The sequence below is a fragment of the Mauremys reevesii genome, linkage group 10, assembly GCF_016161935.1.
Source record: "Mauremys reevesii isolate NIE-2019 linkage group 10, ASM1616193v1, whole genome shotgun sequence".
Classification (NCBI taxonomy): domain Eukaryota; kingdom Metazoa; phylum Chordata; order Testudines; family Geoemydidae; genus Mauremys; species Mauremys reevesii.
Genome location: NC_052632.1, coordinates 78,689,413 through 78,715,152, shown reverse-complemented (window position 1 = coordinate 78,715,152; position 25,740 = coordinate 78,689,413). Strand labels below are relative to the sequence as shown.

Below are 25,740 nucleotides of genomic sequence, written 5' to 3'. Positions count from 1 at the left end.
AAAGAACTTTGGGGGCTGGCATCAGATGTACTGCAGTAATCTCTAGCCAAGGGGTGGCAATGGATGAGATGTAACCTCCTCGGAGATTCTCCTGGAAGGAGGAGGTGCATGACAAAAGCAGAGCATGAATCCTTCAGCAATCACCATAAAGACATTATGAAGGTTCTGGCACAGTTTGCAATGTGAGAGGAGCTTTGAAAGTCCTCAATATCCAACGAATAGGCTCAGTGAAATGCAGTACTGCATGCAGCATCCAGAAGTACCCAGGGGATGCTATGGGAGAGGTAGTAGAGAAGTTGCAAAGGCATGGCATTAAAAAATAAATAACTAACTTGGAGTGGTGAGCCAGAGCCAGAAGCAGCACTCACTGCCGCTGAGCCTACATTCATTTTCTGATCCAATGCAAATCTAGCCCCCGGCCCCAAAACTACAAAGAATAAAACATTTAATCCAGTACATTCATTCCAGATCTGTCCTGAGTGCCTGCCCTAAGAGGCTCCTTGTTCCCATCCCCCCCTCTGCGTGCAGCTTCAGCAGAGTTGTGCTATTCGTTCTCTACACTCAGAAAGCAACCAACAGAGGCCCTTTTTGCTATTCAACTAGCATATTTCCTTCAAGGTTACACCACAGCAGTGCTGCAAAGTCCTAGCAAGCTTTAAAGACTTGTAGGTTGCCTTCCCCATCCCCAGGTCATCAAGAAAAGAGTCTGCTGCAAACTAACAAGGCACAGTGCTCTACATTCATGCTGCAGGGGGAGCCTCCATGCAGTCTAAGATACAGAAGGACTCCTTACACCTTTTCGTCTTCCAGCAAAGCTGAGAAGTGAACAGAAGAATACATGCTTTGATCTCTAGCTCATAGGCTCAGCAACAATCAATTCCATGAACCATTAACGAGCACAGACAATGCAAAGGGGCACTGTGAACTATTTAATGTGGGCAGGTAATTTTTAGCCTCCATCATGGTTGGAAGCTTTAATATATATCTCAGTATCACCCCCACACTTGGGCAAGTGTATTTTGCTGTATATATAAAACAGTCAAAACCCACATGGGGTCATACTTTACTCCTGTCTATGCACTAGCCAGGAAAATGCAAAGTTTTAACTTGAATATACAAGTTGTCATGCACTGAGGGGACTGGACGCTACTTGACAGATGTCACCCCATAAGAATAGCCGACTTCTCCCGCCCTCCCTGCGCCGTGAACATGAAAGGAATGCGGTTCTTGGTAAGGTTTTTAAAAGTTGACAGTGTCCCTTTAGCAGTTAAGGACTGAGTGGCCAATATTTTTAGATCTCCTTTCTTTGCTGGGGTCCAACACATCCAGTTCTCAGCTGCTGGGAGTCGCACAGAAATCAGGTTCCTTCAGACACTGTTTTCTACACAGCAGACTCTTGCTTGCAAATATGTTGACTGCTTTGCATTCTTCCCGATACATCAGATATTTGTAAATAGCCTAGTCAAGTACAGATGATCTTCATCAAAATCAGAGTCCACAGAACGGCAGCCCAGGTGATGCTAAATTTTGTACAAAAAGCTGGGAACGTAGTCAAATCTGAGCATAGGGTTAATACCGCTGACAGGTTCCTGAATGTACTGCAATTTCAGCAGCTCTGCTAGGTACTGTACGACTTTGACATCTTCATTCACAAGTCCCAGATGAAGTTTCAGAAAGTTCATCCTGCGAGACACAATGGATTCCTCTGTTTCTGTCTCGTTGATGGGAAGGTGCAAGTGATGGCAGAAGGCGTACAGGAAGGCCTTAGAACACAGCTGAGTTAGAATATTTTGGACGTGCATATAATAGGTGCTTCCTCGTTTGATCTGAGTGCGGTGATCAGCAAGCCTGGGCACCAGGGTTCCTTTATAAAGGGGGCAGCGCAGAGTCTTACTGTCTGCATCCAGAATGCTGATGTACCGGCTGTATCGACCCAAGGAGTGCAGCATATTAACACCAGCAGGGGAAACCACTCTGCGAAAGAGAAGAGAGATACAGCATGCTAAGGAACACACGGGAAGCTGTGAAACACTGACAGACGATACAAAGACACGACGTTTGTAGAAACTAGATTGAAAGGTTTCATAAATTACAGTGTGATCATCTTTAAGAGGAAACTTGTCACTTGGATTTGGTACCAGAGATCGAATGTAGAGGAGCCTCTAAAGGTGTCTACAGTGAACCTTGGCTTACACTGAAATACCCCTGAGGGAATTCTGCGCCAAAAAATTAAAAATGATACGCACAATATTTTAAAATTCTGCAAATTTTGTCAATAAATAATTGTGGCCCCAGCATGGTATGGGGAGCAGAGGCCACTGGCTGCATTGAGGTGAGAGATCACCCTGAAGCCCCCACCTCTCCTGGTACAGGGGCTTGGCAGTGAGCTTGCACCTCTGAGCCTGACACAGTGCAGGGGCTGGGCCTACCCCAGAAACATCTTGAGGCCCTGCCCCTCTGTGCCAAGCATACCTGTTGTGGGTGGGCAGGCTCAGCCCAGCAGGATCCAAGTGTGGAGGGGCTTAGTGTGAGGTTTCTGTGTGGGGCAGTGTGGATGCGGGCGGCTCAGTGGGAGATCTGGATGCATGGGAGCTCATTGGGGGGTTCCAGGTGCAGGGGCAATGGGACTCTGCAGGGGATGCAGGTGAAAGTGGTTGGGGCTCAGCAGAGCGGGGTGCTGTCAGGGTGTGGGGAGAGGGGGCTCGGTGAAGGCATAGGTGTGGGGGTCCAGATGCTGGGGGGGGGCTCACTGGAGGGGTCCAGATGTAGGGTGGTAGGGCTTGTCAGGGTGAGGGTTCGATGGACCTGCTTAATGGGGGAGCCGAGGGATACCGCTTCCCACCCACAATTTTTCTATTCCCTTTTCTTCTCCATTCCCTTCTCCTCCCTCCCACATTCCTCTGCCCCATCCTATTCCACCCCCCCATCCCACACTGCCTCTTTCCCCCACCTCCTCAACTCCCCCACCTTGGGCACTCACTGCTGCACAAAAAACAGGAAGGCTCCCAGCACAGAAAAGGGTAGCAAAAGTGGCACTAGGACCCAGGAGGCGGCATTCAGCTGCAGAGTCAGCAGAGCAGAGATGCAGCCTCCTTCCTTCAGCTGGCAGCTCTGCACTTGCAGAAATGAGTGAGGGGAGGCAGTGGCATATAACCTGTGTGCCCCCTCATGCCTCGCCTGTTGGGGGGGGCAACCCCCCCAAAACCTGCACCTGTGGTCATCCCCCCGCCCCGGGCGGCTTCCCTTCAGTTTTTGGCAGGGATACACAGGAATTCTGCAGGGGTGTGGGGTGTTATCCAGGAGCACTGTTCCACAGAATCCCCCCAGGAGTAACTTAAGCGAAACGCCTCAACTGCTTCAATGGACTGTCAGTTCTCAGCAAAGCACCAGTTCAACTACAGCGGTGAGCCAGTGTGCTCACTGGCAATGCACAATCACCACCTGGAAGTTAAATACTATACCCCTAGGGGATTACTGCTTCCTGCTGAGTGGGGGATAAGAAGTCAAGTCACTACTATCCAGGGGCATGCAAGAACTAAGAAGAAATCACTGGTGAACAGATGCAATTACTACTACTGTTCTCTACTGGAAGTGAAGGAACAGCCTTTAGAGGTCCCCTTTCCAACAGCTGACTATGTCCCCCAGAATTATTTTTGCTAGATACCGGTAGTTGCTTTGATGTTGGTGAAACTCTACTTGTAGAGAAACTGTCTGTAAACAATCCTTAGACAAGACAGTTCCACTACAGAGTCTGGGCATTTCTCGCTGAGATGTGAAGTCAAAGGACATTCACAACATGCAGTCACCTAACAAGTGTGTGTAATTTAACCAAGATAATCATAACTCTAAGACAACTCTGCCCAGTGCTCCCAATTCTACGGGGTTATGGTCGCCTTGTCAGGAGAGGCGCACCCCACCCTCAAACCAGAGGAAAGAGTTGCTGCTCTGTAACGGGGGGTACTAGCCATCCCTCCAAACTCTACTTTCCACCCAGATACCAATGCCGGAACTGGTAGCACAGTTAAAGAACTGTCATTTTGACTTACAGGGATGTTTGAATAAATGTACCATTCAAGAACACAGCTTAATTCTATAAAGGTAGGAAATGCAACATGCAAAGGCACTGTTGTATGGCTGGTTTTATATAGCAGCAAACAAAGTAATACTGTACATTTTAAGAACTGAATAATTAGATTTTAGAAATATCTTACAGCCCCAGGGAAACCCTCTTCCAGTGCTGCTTTTCCACCAAATATCTTCACCTAAAGCAGAAGTTTCCCAATAAGCCAAACTGAAGTTTGAACCTTGCAGCACATGGAGCAATTTGGGCCATTTGACAGTGCAGTTTCACTCTAAACACATTCCACTGTATTGAGACATCACCGCAGGGCTCAGAACAGGGCTTTTGCATCTCTCCCCGTCACCTGAATGGCGGGGTTGCTAATACACGGATACAAGCAGGCCACTTTCCCTCTAACTCAAACAACTGCTGGTGGTCAGATGTTCTAGCCTTTCATTTAATCGAAAGCACATTTCTTAATAGAAACCTAATGGAAAACTAAAGGCTCATGTGACAAGAAAGACGGTTTAAAACAAACTTTAGCTAAAAGAAAAGCAGCCTTCTACCCAAGAGGTTCCGACCCCTCTGGTGGGAGCACAAGAAGGAATTCAAAGAGACACCTTAAAGTATTATGGCCCTGCTCCAGCAAAGCACTGGACCAATACTCTTGCTTGAGTGCTTTGCTGGATGGGGGTCTTTGGTATTTCAGCTGTATGATTTCCCACTACTTTAACAGGAATCTGATGGCTAACACCCAACAGAATGCATTGGAAGTTTAACGCTTTAAAGGATTTCTGGGAAACTGGAGGAGATACCACCCTTTACACCAGTGGTCCCCAAACTGCGGAGCGTGCCACCAAAGGGGGGCACAGAGGAACATTCTGGGGGGGGGGTGCAGCAGGTTCAGGCCAGCTCCTGCAGGGAGGTAGCGCCAACCAGCTCCAGCCCTACCCCCAGCAGAGGCCCAGCTTCAGCTCTTGGCCCCCAACCACGGCACTGCTCCCGGCCCCTGGGTGGGGTGTGACATAAAAAGTTTGGGGACCACTGCCTTATCCAGACACACATGTACACCTAACAAGCAGAAATGTGTAGCAACAAGCCCCACCCAATGAAAGTGACTACAGGGGTGGGGGGAGGGCTGCTTCCACTATCAATTCCCCTTCAATACTTCCTTTTTTAACATAAGAAGTCTCAAAAAAGGAACCATTCGCTTGGACCTCTTAACATTAATAAGCCCATGAATCTACTATTTGAAGGAGAAAGATCTCTGTTAGTTTACCTCTGCAGTCCAATCAGCTTCCACTTCTGAAAATCCATGACATTCAAAGGGGAAGTGACCCAGTGTTTCACAGGCTTGGCATACACCCCACAATTAGGAACAAAGATGGAGAGAGCAGTCACAAGTTTCTTTACCATTGCTTCATCTTCCCCCAGCACTATTAGCGTCCTTCCACTGAGCAGAGAATATATTGCAGGATGAGCAAAGGGATATTGCCTAATGAACTTCAAGGCATTCTGGCCAGCCTTTTTTTTGTGTCTTTCATTAATGTGACTGAGAGGATGAGCAGGAGAAGGAGTCTCAGAACATGTGGATGCTGCACTGCTCACATAGCTTGTGGAGTCTGAGTATTCATCCAGACTAATTCTACTGGCCTCTCTACTGCTTAAGTAACGCGGATCAAGTTCATATGAAAGCAGTCCTCCTGAGACATCATCATGTGAAGAGCAGTCTGTGAAGTTCACATGAAATCCCTGATCCACCTGTCTATATGGCTGTGGTGGAATGCTGACCACACCATCATCATCACAATGTTTGTGTGTTAGGTCAGCTAGAGGTTCTAAAAAGTGTGGAGACTCTTTCCCAATACAACAGGCAGAATCAACTGGCAATAATTTCTCCTGTTCAGAATTGCCTTCCATCTCTTCAACATTAGATGGATTTAAACTTGGGCTGATGTGAATACCTCGACCTTCATCATCTGCATAAGATTCTTCATTAATGGCACTTGGGTAGCTTGCTTTAAAATCTTCAGGGATCAAAGATTCTGAAGGACACAAGCTGAGGACTTCAATGCTGTCCTCACTGATGGTCCTTCGGCTGACTGCCTTGCTCCTGACCACCTGTGGACTTGGGTGGATAGGCAAACTTGCCTGGCTCTCAGATTCTGTCAGAACAGCAGTAGGCTTTTCTGTTCCCAAAACCTCAATGCTTTCACCACTACTAATACTCCCTTTAATGTCTGCATCAAGGTATTCCAAATTCTCCTGGTCAAAAGCAATAGGTTCAGTCACTTCTGGTTCTTGGGAATCTTCAATCTCCTGCTCCATCTTGATAGGTACAGACTCCACACTAGATTTGTAAGATTCCAAGCTGATTAACACTTTAGGAATTGGAGATTCTTTCAAACACTTGGTGTTGACAGTGTCTTGATTAGATCCCTGGCAACCACTGTACTGTTTTTCAGCTGGTTTTTCATCTAAAACAGACTTATCTTCAAAAAGGAAGTTAGTTATACTTTGCTGTTTTAAAAGTGCTTTACAGATCTGATTTGTCAAAAGGTAGCACACATCACCTCTAAATGTTTTCTCTATTTGATTTAACTGATCAAGAGTTTGGGTGAAAAAATAAACATCACAGAGTTCCTCCAAGGTTTTCAGCTTCTTGTCAAAACATTTGGCAGATTTTGCTTTGATGAGTTTAGGGGTGTAAGATGGCATCCGTGCATAAAGATGCGTTTCACCAGGATCATCAGGGTTAGAGGTAGTAGAGTCTTGATCAACGCTTGCGTTGGCTTGATCCAGTGCACACTCTGGCTCATATGGATGGAAATCAGAATCCTTCAGTTTTCTATAAGGATATGACCTGATTTGCTTTAACAGGTCTTGATGCTCAATAATGGACTTTTCAACACTAGCCAGTTCATTAGCTTTCTCAATGGCCTGGGTTGTGTAAAATCCTTTGTCATTTGCTTTCTTCTGTATCTCTGTTTCGTTGTGCAGCACTGTCCTGGTGTAATCAAGGTCTTTCAGTTTCTTTTCAAGTTCATTGGCAAAAGCTTTCCTGTTACCAGTCTTTAAGCACTCTGATGCTTTGGAGAACTCTGTAGAGAGTTCCTGAAACTGCTGCATGATTTTGTGCTCGTCAGTGGAAATGTACGCCATGCAGAAAGGCCTCACAAAGCCTCTAGCTTCAAGGTCATAAAGAGTTAAATGGTGCACATAAGCAAAAGCCCCTTCCTTGGAATCTCCCAACACCACTTTGGAATCCTCCACAAAGTTTAGCTTTGGGTAGGAGCATCCAGGAGGGTGCCCCACAAAGGAGGCTTGATAATCCACAGACATGATCCGGAGGGAAAAATAGTTCAGATCAAAAGTGCCAGAAACTTTGGCATCATCCGGGATGGTCAACAAAGGCTGCGGGCCCACTTGCTCTGAGAACTCGGAGATGAGAATGAAGTCCTTGGTGAACTTGGAGCCTGAAAACTTGGACCAGGGGTTGGCACCATGGTTAGCAAAGGGGAACAGTGGCACAGAGTACTCCTCCGGCAGGGATGGTTCATTGTATGCCTCCTCTTCAAACTCTTCCTCTTTGGTAAAAGCCACCACATCAGGGGCGCTGATCATATTTATAGGTGGAGTGAAAGGACATGGAAAAAGGAACCCTTCCCCCAACCCCAAAAAAATGGAAATATCAACCAGAACCCATCAGGGGAAGAAATGCTTCTCACACTAAAGGAACTGCCTCCTTTCCCAACCCCTGTCCAGGGCTAAGGTCTCTGTGGGATGGGAGTCAGCCCTCCTCATCCAAGGTGCCTGGCAAGTTAGTTCCCCATATCCCTTGGTTCTCAGTCCCCGGGATCAGCTGTCTCAGCCCCAGCCACGCACTCAGCACCCCTAGGGATCAGCGTTACGCGTCTCCAGGTACCCCTAAGTCCCGCAGTCCTTGGGGCTCTCCCCCCACCCCAGGTTCACAGTCACGAGCCCAAAGGCCCGGGCCCCCCCGCTCCGGGATGCCGGGGGCGGGCCCCCCCGCCAGCTCCTCGCTCACGCTGGTCGCCTCCCGCACAGGGCCGGTTCTCCCCCCGACGCCGAACACGGGCAGGGGCCGGCTCTCCCCCGCCAGCTCGGGCGGGCCTGGCGAGCACGGAGGGCGGGCTGCTCCCCCGGCCCGGGGCCTCCTCCACGCCAGGCGCTAACGCCAGCCCAGCCGAGCCGCCCCGGCCCGCTTCTCCCCGGCTGGCGCTCGAACCAGGAACCGTCACTTCCCTCACAGAGCCCGCGGCCGGCAGCCATCTGCCGATCACATGACCCGTTCAGGCTGTGACCTCTGACCCGGAAATGGTTTCCGTGCCCGCAGGGGTTGTTCTGTTTACCGTTGTCAGTGTAACCCTCCAGACGTGATTTGAAAGGCTCGGCGGCGCCTCGCGGGCAGGAGCAGAAGCGAATCACCGTTTTAAAAATAGAAATGAAGCCGCGGGGCCTCTTGGGAGTTGTAGTTGTCGCCCGCAGCAGGCGGCGGTGTCACTTTACGGCAAGGCGTAAAATAGGTAAACGGCGCCCTTTCCCTATCTCGTCACGACAGTGTGCGCCGCGGCGGCGTGGAATTCTGCTGGGAGGAGGGAAGGGGAAGTATTGGAGGGAATCGTGGCGCCCTGGTTCTAGGAGCCCTCAGCGCAGCGGGGAGCGGAGCCCCTGGCGTTAGGCTGAGGGGAGAGGGGGCTCCCTGCCATTGGGCTGGGGGGACGGGGGGGCTTGTCGTTGGGCTGAGGGGGGAGAGAGAGGAGGGGGGACCCCTGCCATTGGGCTGGAGTAGCGAGGGGGCTTGTAATTGGGCTGAGGGGAGAGGGAGGAAGGGGAAGCCCTTGCTGTTGGGCTGAGAGGGGGGGAGAGCCCTTGCCATTGGGCTGGGGGAGGCGGGGGGCTTGTCGTTGGGCTGAGGGGGGAGAGGGAGGAAGGGGGAGCCCTTGCTGTTGGGCTGAGAGGGGGGGAGAGCCCTTGCCATTGGGGCGGGGGGGGCTTGTCGTTGGGCTGAGGGGGACAGAGAGGAGGGGGACCCCTGCTATTGGGCTGGAGGGGGGGGGCTTGTAATTGGGCTGAGGGAGGAGGGAGGAGCCCTTGCCATTGGGCTGAGAGGGGGAGGGTTCAGGAGGTTGAGTCTAGTCGGGAAAGGACATGGGTGATGGGCTAAACACTGCATTGTTATTGGGGAGGGGACTGGAAATCTCTTATAGCTCAGATATACATCCTGAGCTAGCATCTGCTTCCGCGTGAGGTGGAATTTACAGTGAGCTGCCAGCAGACATCAGTGGGGAAGCTTGTGGGTCTCTAATTACTGCCCCATTAAAAATCATGCCGGGGGTACTTTAGAGTGGTTGCTCACCGTGTGAGATTGCCTCCTGGAGGTAGAATCCTTAAGCCAAGACTTTTACTGATACCTGTTGGGTGTCTGAAAGTGGCAGCAGCCTGAGGAAACAGCAACATGTCTTGGCAAGTTGGGAGCTGCCCTCAGCTCTCAGAATGAACTTTCAGGCCAGGCTTTTTGCCCGCTGTGGGGTCAGGTTGTTGTCTCAGTCCTGGAGTCTCTTCTCCCAGGCTGCAGAGGATATGACATTCCGAAAGATTCAGAAGGTCCTCTGTGTGGCAGAGAAAAATGATGCTGCCAGAGGAATTGCAGATATTCTCTCCAATAGCAGAATGAGGCGGGTAAGAGAGTAAAAGCAACGGTTTCTTTTTGGGTCATTTTCTAGTTGGCTTTGTTTCCCCAGCTACATAAACAACTTGTTAGGGGTACTTGCCAATCATTCAGTTGTTTCTGGGTTAATTCATTTTGTCTTAAAATAGATATAGTGTAGCGGGTCTGCCCTAGAGAGTCTAAATACCACTGCTGAGACTGTTTAAAGCTGATGTTATTTTGTTGTGATCACATTAAAATGCAAGGCTTGCATTGTTTGCTTGAGCGCCCATTAGAGCCAGGAAATGTGCAAGCTGCATCCTCATTCTAGTGCCAATTTAAACCAGTCCCGACCTGCAGCTCCCCGTGGCCCACTCTGCAGAGCTCTACCACTGCACTTCAATCCTTACATGCAACAGCTTGTGCTATTCCAGTCTCTGGCCTTTCCCAAACAGATTCCCAGAGAAGATAAACTGTGCCAGGTTAGGTGAGATGGACAAATGCTTATTGGACAAGATGAGGTTGACCGCATTAGACTCATTTCCCCTTGTGACTGAAGCAATGTTGGAATCCTGTTCTTTAGTCCCAGTCTTTGTTTCCAGATGCACAGAAATATGGACTGTGTCTTGTCGGTTTGCAGTGAGGTGTTGCCTTGGTGAATTTTCAGCTGTCATTCGTAACTTGCAATCTGTTGTATATGTGAGAAATATTAGAACCTGAAACAGCCATGGACATCTCCTGCCATGTATTACAATTGGTTTAGCAGGTTAAAAAATGCTGCTTCTTGCAGTGCTGTTATTGCTCATCAAATTCCAGTGGCTTAAATTTTTAACACAGTGGATATGATTTAATGGTTAGAGCAGAGAACTCAATGTTCTGTTCTGCCACTGATATAAGGCAACACCTCCCTTTTTCCCCTTCCTGAGCAAGCTATACCCTTCTGTACCAACATTCCAGTCATGCATATTATCCCACCTCTGTGATGCCAACTATGTCATCGTTGTGTTCATTAACTAGCATTTCAAGTTCTTCCTGCTTTTTCCCCATACTTCTCACATTAGCATACAGATATCTAAGGGCATGGCTACACTGGAAACTTCAAATTGCTGTCACAAGAACCCTCCCGTGGCAGTGCTTTGAAGTGTGAGTGTGGTCACGCACTCTCCCAGCGCTCCTGGTAATCCACCTCCATGCGCTCCCAGCACTCGGAGCCTGTTTACAATAGCGCTTTAAAGCGCTCAGACTTGCTGCACTTGGGTGATATTTCACACCCCTGAGCCAGCAAGTTAGAGCTCTATAAAATGTGAGTGTACACAAGCCCTAAAATACTGATTTGATTTAACCCTGTATATTCTCTCTTATCTCTCCCTTATCCCTGCTACAAAGCCCATGCTCCTGCCAGATCCGACCCTTTTCCCAGGTCTCCATATTTTTGACTTACCTGTGGGCTTTTGTCATCTGCCCCTGTCGAACTTAGTTTAAAGCCCTCCTCACTAGGTTAGCCAGTCTATCCAAATATGCTCTTCCCCTTCCTAGATGGACCCCATCACTGCTTAGCAGTCCTTTCTGGAACAGCATGCTGTGGTCAAGGAAGCCATTGTTATGTGACAATGTTCAATTCATGTAACCTCCCTGTACCTCAATCTACCCTTATGTAAAATAGGTCTAATATCCTTATGGCAGGGTGCTGGGAGGCTTAATGCTTATAAAAGTGCAGGGAGATCCTAGGTTGAAAGATGTGGTAGGAGTAAAAAAAAATATTGATTACTTGAGAATTGATGGTCTGAATCAATCTAGATAACGACTCCTTCCAAAGAAGATAATGTGAAATGTTTGGGCCTGCTCTAGAAACCTCTACAAACCTTGATAAGTGGAGGATACCTTTGGAACAGTGTGTGCTGAATTATGTGTCGTTTTTGTAAGCTGACAGTTGTTCACTGGGAACTTGGAATATTTTTCAGTCTTCATCCAAAGAGTTAAATCTCAGCTGTGCCACTGGCTAACTGAGTGACTTCTTCAATCTCTCCTTGCACCTGTTTCCCCATCTGTAAGAGGGTAATAATTCTTACATGTCTCTCAGGGGTGCTGTACAGTGCTCTGATGCTGTAAAGTACCTTTAAGTGTCAAATGTTTCTATAAATGGCCAGTGTCATTTCCATTCAGCCTGTCTTTCCTCTAGATCTTATTTAATTCACTGAAAAATGATTGGACACCTGAACACCAGCAGCCTGTTTTTCATTTGTCATGTGTTTACATGGTTTCTGCTAGAGCTGTTGTTTGTGTACATTGATTTGGGGTGGGGTTTTTTTGTGGGGGAGCAATTTAACACCTTTTCCATTTTTTGTCTAGAGAGAAGGGTTTTCCAAATTCAACAAGATCTATGAATATGACTATCATATGTTTGGCCAGGTAGGGTTCCATCTTTTTTTCATAACGCTGTATAACCATTCTGGTTCAGGGAAACACAGCATGCTGATTGATCATCTGACAAAAACATTAACTACAATGGTACAGAATTATGTATTCGGTAATGGAGATATCTGCGCAAGGAATGTGTGTATGAAGAATGACCAAATTATTGTGAAACTGAGATCTCAAGTTTTCATTTGAACACGTAGGGGAAATGTCCTTTCCACTATTAGTGTTGTGCTGTCTTAATCTCCTACCAGTACAGCATGGTTCAGTGGTTAAGGGCCGGGTCTAAGAGTCGGGAGATCTGACTTCTACGTCTGGCTCTGCCACTGACCTCCAGTGTGGCCTGAAGTCACTTTACATCTCTTTGCCCTGGTTTTCCCATCAGTAAAATAGCATTGTGAGATCCGCCGACGAAAAGCTCTCCATACATGCTAAGCATTATTAAGTCAAGGAGGCATTTTCCATCTGATCACTCATATATTCAGAATTCCCAGATTATATACGATAACGTGTACAATGCTCAGCTGTGGCTGGAAGGGAGAACTATGACTATGTCAGTAGAAACAAGGCAGATATTGACTAGAAACTGATGTGTCCGATCCAAATGAGAGCCATGTGTCTGGAGCTCATGGACACCGCCATAACCAGGCTTTAACAAAACAGAAGCAACTGTGAGAAACTAATTGTCTTAATCCATTTCCTGCAGAATGTTACTGTGGCGATGACCTCTGTGTCGGGACATTTGCTGGATCATGACTTTAAGATGCCATTTCGCAAATGGTTAGTACCACTGATCTGAGAGAGCTGGTGACATGCTGCTTTCATCTTTTTTGATGCTGAGATGTGCAGTGCAATGAGCCTTTTAGGTCAGCCTGTGAAACGTAACTTATGACAATTAATGAAGTGGCTAATGTGTATGTGTACCAGTGTCCTCATCTAAGACAAGGACGGTAATACTGCCGCTGTAACCACCATTCTGGCACTTCATCGGTACACCAATAAAAGATAGAAAGCACCAGGTAATCACTTGTGAACGTTTTGATTTCTTTTGTACATTAAGTCCTGCTGTTTATCATCTCTTCCCCAGGCATAGCTGCCACCCACTTGTACTCTTTGAAGCTGAAATTGAGAAATACTGCCCTGAAAAGTTTGTGGATATTAAGGTATGTGCTTTTAAAAGGCTACTTGATACTCAAATATTAGTGACAGGTTCCACAAATATTGGTGCAGACAGAGAGAGGACTGGACCTCTGTCCATAACCTTTAGCTCTCTGGGACTGTAGCCAACATAAATATTTTCTCTCTCATTCTTCAGACTATACATGCTGTCTGCCTTTGAACTTAGTTTCCTAGCCTACGCAGTCAGGCTCAAAGGACTCATTTATTTAAAGTAGAATCCCCTCCATTGGAATCAATGTATTAATGGTCCCAGTTCCATCTAGATTACATCGGAAAGTCCTGTGTTTAATAAAAAATAATAAGGGACAGGATCCAAATTTAGATAATGACTATTTTTGTATAAAATGGATGCAGATAAGTGAGTATTTATATAGTCATCAAAACCTGTTAGCTCACTGACTAGCCTTGTGAGATACAAATCTTGTTATCATAAATAGTCATGTTGAGCTGCTCTCATACAGTGTTACTCCAGCAGCCCGTTACAACCAGGAAATTAGTACAATACCTGAACACTCCCCTAATTAGCTTAAGGAAAATTAATGAGGTCCTACTCTCTGAGTGTTTTGTATGAATAAAAATATATTTTAGTTGAAAATTTGCAGAGTAGCCAATGCAGTTAATTTCAGATATATGCACAAGAGAGAAAAAGTACAGAACACACACACATGGTGGTCTCGTGCACATACATCTCTGCAGTCAGTAAGGCTAAAATAATGGGCTATGTTGCATGCAATAGAATGGAAAATCAGAACAATTCACTAGAATAAATTTGTCGCTATGGATACGTGTTCCATTTCAAGATCAAGTTAGACTGTTGACGTTGCTGTTGGTGATTCACTCCTGGACTAAATTAGATGGCATAAGTGACTTGCAGTGTCTCATGCTGTGCCATTCTCTCATCTCAGAAAACCCTAGAACGAGAAGCCCGGCAGTGCCAAGCTCTGGTGATCTGGACCGACTGCGATCGAGAAGGAGAGAACATTGGTTTTGAGATAATCCATGTTTGCAAAGCTGGTGGGTGAAGGTCTTACTGTTTCATCCTTTGAAATGCTGACTAAAAAGATACCTTGTTCAGCAAGGTAACCCCAAAGGCTGCTGCTGAATGTTTGCAGGAGATCCAAGAAGAATGCACTGGCTGTGGTGTTGTCTGTGCCAGGGATGTGTTAATGTAACACGTCTTCAGCAACGGGGCTACGTTTCCAGTCCATTGATTTCAATGGAGTCTTGGTGGGTGGAGGCAGCACAGCCGGTATGAACAGGGTTAACATTTAGTGAGGGTTTTTTTGTCCACAAATTTATTGCTGTGATAGCCAAAATATACAGTTTAAGTTGAACAGAACTTGCAGTCAAGGTGTAAAAGCTCGTCTTGGCTCTCTGGTACTGGTGGGTATCAGAAGTGTTTACAATACAGCTGAGAAAATTCTATGTTCACATCTTTCTACCCATACAGTGAAATTCCATCTAGGCTTGCTTAATTGTCACTGGGCCAGTTCACTTCCCAGATAATGTAAAGAGATGAGATGGGGAGTGTGAATGTAGTCACATTAAGATGACCCAGATCTCGAAAGTAACTGAGTTTTTTTCCCTCTGTCCCCTCTCTCCCACTGCTAGAGGCCTTGTCAGCACTTTTCCATTTATGTTATGATAACTCTAGGCCAGTTTTGGAAGCTGCAACCTGCACTTGGGAGAGCAGAAGGGTGTAATTGGAAACCAACACCTGGATCCTTTTGACTGCAACGATATAAAAATGGCCCCCACTTACTAGATGTGTGTGTGTGGGGGGGTGTTTGTTTTTTAACTAGATTTACAAGAGTGAAATCAGTGAAACTAACATGGACATTATAAAGCTTCAGTGGGCTAAAAAGGACTTCATTTTTGGACTCCGGATCAGCCTATATATGTCATCTACCTTAATGGGGTTACTTTGAAAGCTTAAACTGGTTCTGGTTCTACTACCAATAGTTTTAAAGGAAATCACTGAGTATTCAGTCTCTGCCATTGGGTTGAAAATCATGTTTGATCCCTCTTTCTGGTTGACAGTGAAGCCAAGCCTCCAGGTATTCCGAGCCCGCTTTTCCGAGATCACTCCTCGTGCCGTAAGAGCAGCCTGCGAGAACCTCGTCCAACCCGATCAGAACGTTAGCGATGCTGTGGATGTCAGACAGGAGCTGGACCTTAGGATAGGTATGAAGCTAGGGTGGGCAGTAGCTAAGTTTTTTGATGCTCTGTACATCTCTCCTTAAAGGGATTCTGTAAAATTGCCCTGGCAGGTAATAGATGTTCGGGAGCGTTCATTGCTTTGCTATCAATATATAGCTCAACAAAGTCGAGGGGTTAAAGTATCTAAACTCCTTTAGGCTATTGTTAGTTCCAGGATAAAGAGCTGGCATCAACCTCTTGTTTATTCTTCCAAAGTACAGCAGGTGATAGTGGTTCAAAATCATCTGTTTGCACATCCCTGTGACATGAGACAGAAATGCAAAAATTGATTTCTGGGGCAGGAGATTTAGTTCTGAGACAAATAGATCATGCCTTCACTCAGTTGTTTCCAATAAAATAGTTGGTCTTTGAAGGAGCTGTTAGGTTCTTAACTATTTCTGTGGCACTTGCTTGGCCTCTGCATTTCATGTTAGTTGAGTAACAGAAACCGAGCTTGCAGGTAGTGTGATTACTGTTTAAAATGATTATCCCAACTTTAAAATCCCTTTTCGTTTTCTTCCAGGTGCTGCCTTCACCAGATTCCAGACCCTGAGGCTCCAGAAGCTCTTCCCCGACGTTCTAGCCGAGCAGTTGATCAGCTATGGTAGCTGTCAGTTCCCAACTCTGGGATTTGTGGTAGAAAGGTTTAAAGCCATCCAGGCCTTTGTTCCTGAGGCCTTCTATAAAATTAAAGGTATGTTCTGGGACATTAGTACAGTGCTCTCAGTGTCTGACAGGGTTCAGCGCTTTTGAAAAGGAATTGAAACAGGGCTTTACTGAAAAATACGAAGGAGGGACATGATTCTGTGTAATGCACAAACATTGCTACAGATGTACGATTTTCCCCTTCCTTTGCCGTGGTCATTCAGCACAGTTGGGAAGATTTCCCCAAAAGTATGCGAGCTTTCTGTGGCCCCCTTTCCTTCCCATCTAGCCAGTGCAGTCTTGCTTTGTACCATCTCTCTGATGTAGTGACCTCCTTTTCAATGCAGTGACCCATGAGCATGAGGACGGCATGGTGGACTTCAACTGGAAGAGGAACCGACTCTTTAACCACACAGCATGCCTTGTCCTGTACCACATGTGTATGGAGGTAGGAAACCTTGTCAGCCATACCGGGTCCAGCATTAAGCAAGCATTTCTGCCTTTTACCTTCTGGTTGGCAAAAGCATTAGACAGCAACTGATGCCTCACGGGGACCTTTAAACAGCACTCCATTTAGACACTTCAGTTTGATTTTCCTTTCTGCGTGCTCTGTGCTTAGGATCCGATGGCAACTGTTGTCGAGATTGGGAGCAAACCGAAGAGCAAATGGAGGCCTCTGGCACTAGACACTGTGGTATGTTTGATATGATGATTCCAAAAAGATTTTTTTTTTTTTTTTAAAAGGAGCACTGAATATGAGTTTTAGTGACTGTCCAGGTTTGGGTGGTGAATATTCCCATTCTTCTTTGTCTCTTTATGACACAGGAACTTGAGAAGCTGGCTTCCCGCAAGCTGAAAATAAATGCCAAAGAAACCATGAAAATAGCAGAAAAGCTCTACACTCAAGGGTAAGAATTCCAGACCTGGATGTGCTGGAATTAAATACCTTTTACAAAACAACAGACCTTTAATCAGAAATGGGACGAGCCCACAAGAGGAACGGTGACTGGTTAGCATCCAGTGTGGTTTGTTTTTCTTTTTGTCTCTAAGGTACATAAGCTATCCCCGAACTGAGACCAACATTTTCCCCAAAGACCTAAACCTCTCCTCTTTGGTACAACAGCAGACCCAAGACCCCAACTGGGGAGCCTTTGCACAGGGGATTCTGGACCGGGGTGAGCCAACCCCTCGGAATGGGACCAAATCGGATCAGGCTCACCCTCCCATTCACCCCACTAAATATACATGCAACCTGCAGGTGAGTCTAACACAGAGCAGAGTTAAGTCACTAACATGATTTCTGCTATTGACAATGCACCTTACCAGTGACTGGGTAACATGGTGATTATAGCAGACAGGGGCTTGCTGTGCATTTATTAGCAAATTGAATTAGACTTTCCATATCTTCAAAAATGGGTTTCTCTCCTGAAAGATCCTTTCTAAAATATACTACCCTGATAATAAATGTTTCTGCACAGAAAACTGGCAGAAAAATACTAGGTGCTATAGAAAATCTAAGCTGGAAATATGCACCTCTTACCCACTTCCAAGTTTTGACCTTTGAAGTCCACATCAGATTTTCAGTGGAGGTTCTCTTTGCTGATCCTAAAGCTGTTCACGGCCCTTAGTTACATTTCCTCGTGAGTCCCAATACAAAGGAGATGCTGCTTTCAGTGCATACTGGGCCTTCTCCTTATAGACACTTTTTTTAAACATAGGGACCTAAACCGCTTGACAGACTGAAGCAAGTGATGTTTTAAAGTCCTGCTTCGTGGCTGAGGGGGGAGTAATTATCATAAGTTCCTTTCATGCAAAGATCTTGGTGCTTCACAGAGGTGTACAAGTACCTATTAGATGTATTTTAAAGCACAGAGGCTAAATGACTTGCCTAACAAGGACTAGAACCTACGTCTCTTGACTCTCAATCTCTTGCTCTGATCTGCACTTCTACTGGATTCCTTTTGATGGCTTCACTTCTGGTCCCAAGGGACTTGCGTTCTGAAACCTATACTTGAATGAGTGTGGTGTCCTTTATCTGGAGAAGACTCCTGACCCTCTTCTCGTCATGTGCCGTCTTAGGGGAATGAACGGCGACTATATGAATTCATTGTGCGTCACTTTTTGGCTTGCTGCTCCCAGGATGCCAAGGGACAAGAAACTACTGTGGAGATTGACATTGCTAATGAGCGATTTGTTGCTCATGGGCTAATGATCCTGGCCAGAAACTATCTGGATGTCTATCCTTATGAGAAGTGGAGTGACAAGGTAACCGTCTTGATCAAAGTGTGTGTGAGATGGTAAATTGGGGAGGGATCATTACAAGATGCAACTGGGTTTAATGTTACCCAGTAGTTAAGCTTGCCTTGGCTATATGTGGATATGTAAACACTTAAGGGCCAAATTCTGCTGTCAGATATACCTGCAGGACTTCCACTGAGAACTTCCTTGTTTCAATTGTTATTCTACCTAGAAGTTCATCTCTCACCTGAAGACTTCTGCAGCTCATTTTGGCAGTTTTGATTGCTCAATTTCCTTTCCCCTCCCCCATTTTACCTCCCGAGGAAGGGACCATGTCACTGGTCTGCATGAGGGCCTGATTGATTATTTTTTTTGTTGCAAACTTGTTGGTGCTGTCCCTTAACTTGCCAAAAGGGGTCATTGTTGAACAATGCTGGGCCCACTTTTTCTTCCCAAGTATTGAGCATGCTACGCTCAAAACCTGTTAAACCCCTGGAAATCAGACATGAGTCTCCTGCAGAACAGTACCCCTAGACCCACGCCTGCTTTGGGTTTTTAAATTTTGGGTTTTTAAATTATCTTAAACAAATGTTGCAGAAGGTTGTTTCATTGGAGTCTGCACTTTTCTCCCTCCTTCAGGTTCTCCCAGTGTATGAGAAGGGGTCTCGCTTTCAGCCCACCACAGTGGAGATGGTGGATGGGGAGACCAGCCCACCCCAGCTCCTCACGGAAGCCGATCTCATTTCACTCATGGAGAAACATGGCATTGGTCAGTATCCGCAGCATGCCGAACGGTGTGACCTCATGCTGTCTAGCAGAATGGAGTTTGTATACCTCCCCCTTTCGTGGTCGTCTGTTAAATCTGTAGCTGTAATGGTCTCCCTCTTCCACCCGGTGGAGAATTCTCTAAATACAGCTGATACAAGATAAAAGAAATTGTGTGGACACTTGCATTCCCAAAGTAACTTATGGAGTAATGGAAGGGGGAGGATCTCCAGGCCAGGTCTGGAGTCTGTATAGGACTCTGCAGATTGCAGTTTAGCTCTCTGGAGATGCAGCTTTACTTCCCATCTCAGTCTATTTAGGGCCCAGTTGTGGCCTCCGAGGCTCCCTTACAACTGGCATTGGAATCAGTGGGGGATGAGGGCAGCATAGGCCTGTACTTGCCCATTGTGATACCTTTGTGCCTGTATTTAGCATCCCACATCTCTGCATTAGTAAATATCAGCTTGTAGAGCCCTGATGGTTTCTTCATGCCAGCTATTAAATGACTGTACAACCGCTTTCAGGGACTGATGCCACTCACGCTGAGCACATCGAGACCATCAAGATACGGATGTACGTGGGGCTTACTCCAGATCAGAGGTTCCTTCCGGGGCACCTGGGCATGGGGCTGGTAGAAGGTAAGGACGATGATCGTAATTAGGCGTGCAGATCCCTTCGCTATCCCTTCCTTTCGCTTAAAGCAAGGTATTGTTCCTCAGGCTACGATTCCATGGGCTATGAGATGTCAAAACCCGACCTTCGTGCTGAGCTGGAGGCTGATCTGAAGCTGATTTGTGAGGGGAAGAAGGACAAATTTGTGGTGCTGAGGCAGCAGATCGAGAAGTACCAGAAAGTCTTCACTGAAGCCGTGGCCAAAGCCAACAAGTGAGTATCAGTAAAACTCCCGCTTTGCCTCTGCAATCTCCCAGAAAGTGGAGGACTTAGCTTCATGTCTGGGGCTCTGATCATGTCAGAGCTTAATTCCGTGACGTGCATAGGCATTTCCAAGAGGAGGCGTGGAGTCTGAGTGCTGATGCTGTGTAACAACCCTTCGTTTACATCTCGTGGGCAGCTTCAGAGCTGGTGTCTGAAGTTGCCAGTCTGTGCTGACCTCTGGAGTTGTACCCACACCACGACTGAAATGGATGCATTTTTTTCCTCATGACATTCCTAAACGAACTTGTGAAGTTCGTTCGAGCCCAGCTGGGGGAGCAGCTACTCACCCACCACCTCCGTCGTATGGAAAATGAGAGCAAATGTAAATGCTCATGGCAGAGGAAACCAATGCGACTGTGTGTGTTTCTTTCCAGGTTGGATCAGGCCTTGTCTCAGTATTTCGGAGAAGTAACGGCACTTGCGCAGCCAGAGGAGATCTACCCAGCCATGCCCGTTTCCATTCGGAAATGTCCACAGTGCAACAGTGACATGGTCCTGAAGAGCAAGAAGAATGGCGGGTCAGTGATCTCTGTTAAGCAGATGGCAGCTCAGCGTGTTGTTGTTGTGTGGCTCCCTTGTAGCTCAGCATAGAGCACTCTCCCAGCTACAGTGACAAGGTGTGTGGTTATGCCACCAGGCCCCTGGGCATAAGGCCAAAGTTCTTTCAGCAGACGGCATGTGAACTGTGCAACCTAGTTGAGCTGTGATTCTCGAAGCACAGAATCACTTTTATAAAACAGCCTCATTATGCTTGTCTTTAACAGTGGGCTGCTGAACCCTGTCCCATACGCTTTGTAGCTGCAGGTGGAATGGCTGCTGAGTTCTCTTGATTATTCTGCTTCCTCATACTAGCCCTTTACTCCTCCACAGGTTTTATCTCGGCTGCGTGAGCTATCCTACCTGTAAAGCGGCTGTGTGGTTTCCTGACTCTGTGCTGGAAGTCAGCAAGGATGACAGTGTCTGTGCTGTGTGTAAACCCCATCCGGTTCATAGGTGAGTATCATCAGTTACATACAGACACACACAACTGCCTTGGAGAACATGCTGGTTGGCTGCAGTGGCCTGCACTGCTCTGTAGGAAGCCATGTCCAGTTTTTGAGCTGGGCTTGGATTGCTACAGAGACCGCACATCCAGTCCCGGGACAGTCTGAGGAGGATGCTTCAGCTGGCTATGGCCGCTTTAAAAGCAACATTGACTGGCTTCCAAAGAAGTGCAGTCCTGGACTGGCCCTAGACTGGATGAATGATGGGTGCAGCACAAGCCCAGGAGGGCAGGTAGAATAGAAGAAGCCTGTTGAGCCTCAAGGTTCCAGCGAAGACATGGAGGTCCCAAGAGGGGAGAACGCTGATCTGAGATACGGATTTTAATTTTTCATTTAGGCTGAAATTTAAGTTCAAGCGAGGTAGCGTCCCACCCCTGCTGCCCCTGGAATTTGTTGGATGTATTGGAGGTTGCGACGAGATGTTGAGAGAGATCTTGGACCTGAAATATTTACAAGGACCATCCAGACAGGTACAATCAGTCAACCCGCCCGCTAACTACCTACAAGCCAACCAGTCCATTAACCGCATGGCCAGCTATGAGAATGGCCACGTGAGGCCTACCACAAACCCTGGTGCAGCAAGGGCACTCAGAGCTGCTAGTCACCCAGCTCCCGCCACTGCTGCTGCTGAGAACAATGCAGTGGTGTGCAACTGTCGGGAGGAGGCAGCATTGCTCACGGTGCGTAAAGAAGGGCCCAACCAGGGCAGGCAGTTCTATAAATGCAGTGCTGGCAGCTGCAACTTCTTCCTCTGGGCCGATCTGCAATCAGATGATGGAAACAGCGTAACCCACAGGAGCTTTTCTGCACCCCCTGATTCCTTGGGTGAAAGGCCTCCAGGAAGCTTCAGGAGCCTTGGAGGAGGAAGAGGTCTGGGCCGCTATGGAAGCAACGGTTTCGACTCGGGCGGAGGGGGCGGTGGTGCGATGTGTAAGTGCGATCAGCCGGCCATCACACGCACCGTTCAGAAGGAGGGACCCAACAAAGGGCGTCAGTTCCACACCTGCCCGAAGCCGAGAGAGCAGCAGTGCGGCTTCTTCCAGTGGGTGGATGAAAATGTGGCCCCAGGTGAGGCTGGGCTTGTGCTCGGAGTTGGGGTTTGGGTGGGATGCATTGGCAGGGGGCTGTGTTTTCAAGCTGAACTGAAGGGAGATACTGGGCACTCCTCAGGCACCATCTTAAAACACTTAAGATAAAAATAGGAAAAGGACTGTAGAGGTACAGAACTTGGCAGAGGGACTCGGGCTGCTGTAAGGTAACTTGTTTGAAATGCATTAGATGCGTCCTTTAAAGAACGGTCAGTTTATTCTAAAAATCTCACCTGGCTCTTTGTAACAATAAGGAAACTCAGAAGTCCCTTTGACTGAGCTGGAGCAGGGTATGTAACAGGTACACAGGTGCCCTGATACAATTTAGTTCTGAGCCGAATTATTCAGGTAACGGGACATCTCCTGGCTGGCTGAGATAGCTGAGTGGGTGTTCATTTCAAAGGCACAGTTCAGTGCACAGAACTCTTGACTTTTCCTAACCTAAACTTAATTGGGTAGGGAACGTCCTGCCAACTGGAAATACCTGTTTTCAGAAAAGCTGTTACTGAGTGGCTGAGAAATTGAAAAGGGGAGTGGGCACCAATTTGGTGCTTATACGCCCTCTGCTGGCACTGGAGCTGCATTTCAACCCACCAACTGAGCTGCTACCTCTGTTTAAGCTCCATTAAAAGTGGATCCTCCTCCCTCTTGTATTTCTTCTTAATGGGAAGAGCTAAAACTGCCAGGTAGGGCAGCATCAAACCTTCCTCAGAGGGACAACTGGTGCAATCAGATGTTAAAGGGACACAATTGCCTGTTTTTTAAAAACTTTAAATCCTCTCTGGAATCCTTTCATTCCTGGTCCCTTTGATTTCTAATGGTCTCTTCAGCAACAGAGAAACTGACCATATGGGAGGGAAATCGTGAAAGTGATTATTCCTGGAGTGCTGGCAAATTACAAAGGAGGAGGAGCTGAAAAAAGACGTTTGTACAGCTCCTTTCACTTATAGTAGGTACAGAAAGGTTTGTTGTTGTTTTTTTAAAGGGACTCAAGTTTTTTATGTGACCCTTAAAAATCAGGATATTTTTAGAAAATTGAGGGGGGGAGTGAACTTAACTAAAGTCAAGTAGACACTCTATTTTTGCTGTTTACAATTTGGACTTTGTATAGTTTAACAACTGGGGTAGCTTCTCATTTTGAGGTCGTGGACTAGCCCAGAGCTGCAAGATGCTGCACAAGAACATCTATATCCAAACAAGACAGAAGCATCTTTAGTTTCTTAAACGCTTTGAATAGTGGGATTAATAAATGGACCCAAACTCCCTGGCCATGTCCCCTCATCACTCTTCCCCTGTGGCTCACATGGTGTTAAACTGCTTAGAACCAACTGTCTCTCTCTCTGTCCGCAGGAGCCTTCTCTTCAAACCAATTCAGGAGCGAAGGGCATTCAAGAGGCTCTGGAAGCAAAGCTAAAAGACCAAGTAATTTCTCTTCTGAGAAAGGACCTACTGCCAAGAGACAACGGACCTGTGGCATTTGCCACCAGCTTGGTCACACCAGGAAGACATGTCCTCAGGACCACTGAGGAAGGACAGTAGATGAGATGCTCTTGTAGGAAATGCTGAAAAGCCAGAGTCCTGAAGGGCTCCAGGTGTGGCTGGCTGTAGAGATGCAGTGGATTTTTAAAGCAGAATGTCTCTGGGCTGGTGTGCAAACTACTTCCTGGAAATGCTGGCTAAAGCCAGTCTTCTCTTGGTGGTGACCAGCACACTCAACTATGCCTTGGAAAGTTTCATTCTGACTTATTCAGACACTGGGCTATCTTCTAAAGGAGGCTCAACTATGGAGGCTGCCATTCCTTGGTTTATTATTCTGTGGGATATTTTTATAAACACAGGCAGTGTGTTTCGAAACACAAAAGACTGGGTCCCTTCTCAGCTAAAGCTCTGGACAAAAATACAGATGGTTATTGGGAAGTGGGAGAAGATTTTCAGAGCTGCAAATCCCAAATCTCAGCCAGCCTCCATTCCCCCAGGCCCTTCAGTCTAGGAAATAGTAGGGGGCCAAAAAGAGTAGCATTAAAGGAATTAGAGGAAACCTTTTACACACGCTGCTGGAGAAGTTGGTGTGGTTTGTTTGCAGACCAGGGAGCAGTTGGGGATGATGCTGTCCAGGAAACCACCTGTTAATGGTTGTGAATCAATTTTTCTGGCTTTTTCAGGGTGGGGTTTGATATTTTAAAGTTACCCTTCCAGGTTAGGGTTAGTCAGCCAAGGTTCCCTAATCGCCCTGGCCATCACCTCAAAGGAGAATTAACGGCAGAGAAAGTAAAGCCTCAATCCCTTGCCCTGAAGGGGAGCTCAGTGCAAGTGCTCAAACAAGAGAACCTGCACTTAAGCTGATACTGAATTTAGAACCTAGCTACTCCTTGGACACTGAGCAAGGGAACTTAATGAAGCTGCTAATTAATGCAAATTATTTTGGGCAGATGGGTGCCTTTTAATAAAGAGGAGAACTCTTTATTTTACCTACACTCTGTGTTTTAAATTATGCCCAGGAATGGTGTCACTCTCTCCCTCTCATTACTGCCTCTTGCCTAAATAAGTTGACTGTAGGCTCAGCTGAAACCTCTTTTCCTAAAAGCAGCTGTTTCCACCATTCTGTCCTCCCTCCCCCTCAGCTATTCACAGGAACAACATGGCCACTTGCTGGGCAGTAAGTCCAGGGAGCTTTATTTAGAAGTGATCTGCAAAAGGAAAAAAGCCTGAACTTGTTCCCAGCTGGCTGCTTTGATTGTGTCTTCCATAGTCTAAAGAACTAATGAAATGACAGTTACAAGCAGCTGAAAGTCAAATGGAAGGGGATTCTGAGTCAAACTATTCTTCCTTCCTTCCAACTGTTCAGAGGTGTTAAGTTTATTAGTGTGTACATCATCACCTGCAAAACAAGAGCTGACTTGATACTGCTCAGGAAAGAGGAAGAATTCAGGCTGCCTTTATACGTCACAGCAGAAAAGGGCATACAAGCCTAGGGTGAAGTCCTTTGGCATTCAACATGCAGCTTGCCTGTACCTCTGAAAGAATCCCCCCTCCTCCCCCAACCAACCTCTGGTGGCTAGTAGAGCTGTTCAGAAGAGCCTTGACTTCCCTTTCCTTAGCAGACATTGCAAATGAAGCTCTAGAAATACACGAACAGGACTCCCTTTGTTAGTACAGAGAAGAGACCAAAGGTTCAGCAGACAGGAGGGAAAGAATAAAAAATACTTGCTGGGAGGTGACTTGAGTCAGAGAAGCTGATTTGATCAGTTATAGGTAGCCCTGGTCATTTCCTGGGGTGAGCACATCAACTGAAACCCAGGGAGTTCTAGCCAGTCCCATTTTCAAATGCTCAAGGATGAGGGCAGGGGAAGCACCCTTCCTCAAACTACATTACAGCAGCTTCCCCACCTTCAGCCAGCTTTGCAGTAATCCTCCTGGGATCAGGCCAACATCCAAAGTAAGGTTAACAGAAATACCACGACACATGTTCCATTTTACTTCTCTGTCCCTCACTCCTACTGG

The 25,740-nt window shown here is 46.9% G+C and overlaps 2 protein-coding genes across 7 annotated transcripts; one reads left to right on the top strand and one right to left on the bottom strand.

Moving 5' to 3' along the window:
* Window positions 1–916: 916 nt before the first annotated feature.
* SMCR8 (SMCR8-C9orf72 complex subunit) lies at window positions 917–8,423 on the bottom strand. Its single transcript, XM_039491452.1, has 2 exons — window positions 5,340–8,423; window positions 917–1,974 (listed from the first exon to the last, which is right to left on the bottom strand). Exons 1-2 carry the CDS (start codon window positions 7,682–7,684, stop codon window positions 1,521–1,523), a joined length of 2,799 nt encoding a protein of 932 aa, XP_039347386.1. The 5' UTR covers window positions 7,685–8,423; the 3' UTR covers window positions 917–1,520.
* Window positions 5,933–25,699, top strand: TOP3A (DNA topoisomerase III alpha). 6 transcript variants are annotated; one of them, XM_039491448.1, is made up of 20 exons: window positions 9,172–9,763; window positions 12,081–12,140; window positions 12,853–12,926; window positions 13,234–13,309; window positions 14,231–14,339; window positions 15,366–15,509; window positions 16,048–16,218; window positions 16,517–16,617; window positions 16,789–16,863; window positions 16,995–17,077; window positions 17,220–17,427; window positions 18,249–18,434; window positions 19,047–19,176; window positions 19,697–19,810; window positions 19,892–20,057; window positions 20,483–20,626; window positions 20,979–21,101; window positions 21,489–22,219; window positions 23,070–23,202; window positions 23,590–23,719. In XM_039491448.1, exons 1-19 carry the CDS (start codon window positions 9,578–9,580, stop codon window positions 23,153–23,155), a joined length of 2,967 nt encoding a protein of 988 aa, XP_039347382.1. In that variant the 5' UTR covers window positions 9,172–9,577; the 3' UTR covers window positions 23,156–23,202; window positions 23,590–23,719. The 6 variants fall into 6 exon arrangements, with proteins under 6 accessions (XP_039347385.1, XP_039347384.1, XP_039347382.1 ...); XM_039491447.1 differs by having other exon boundaries at window positions 23,070–23,192; window positions 23,590–23,708; XM_039491449.1 differs by having other exon boundaries at window positions 23,070–23,188; window positions 23,590–23,707.
* Window positions 25,700–25,740: the final 41 nt, after the last annotated feature.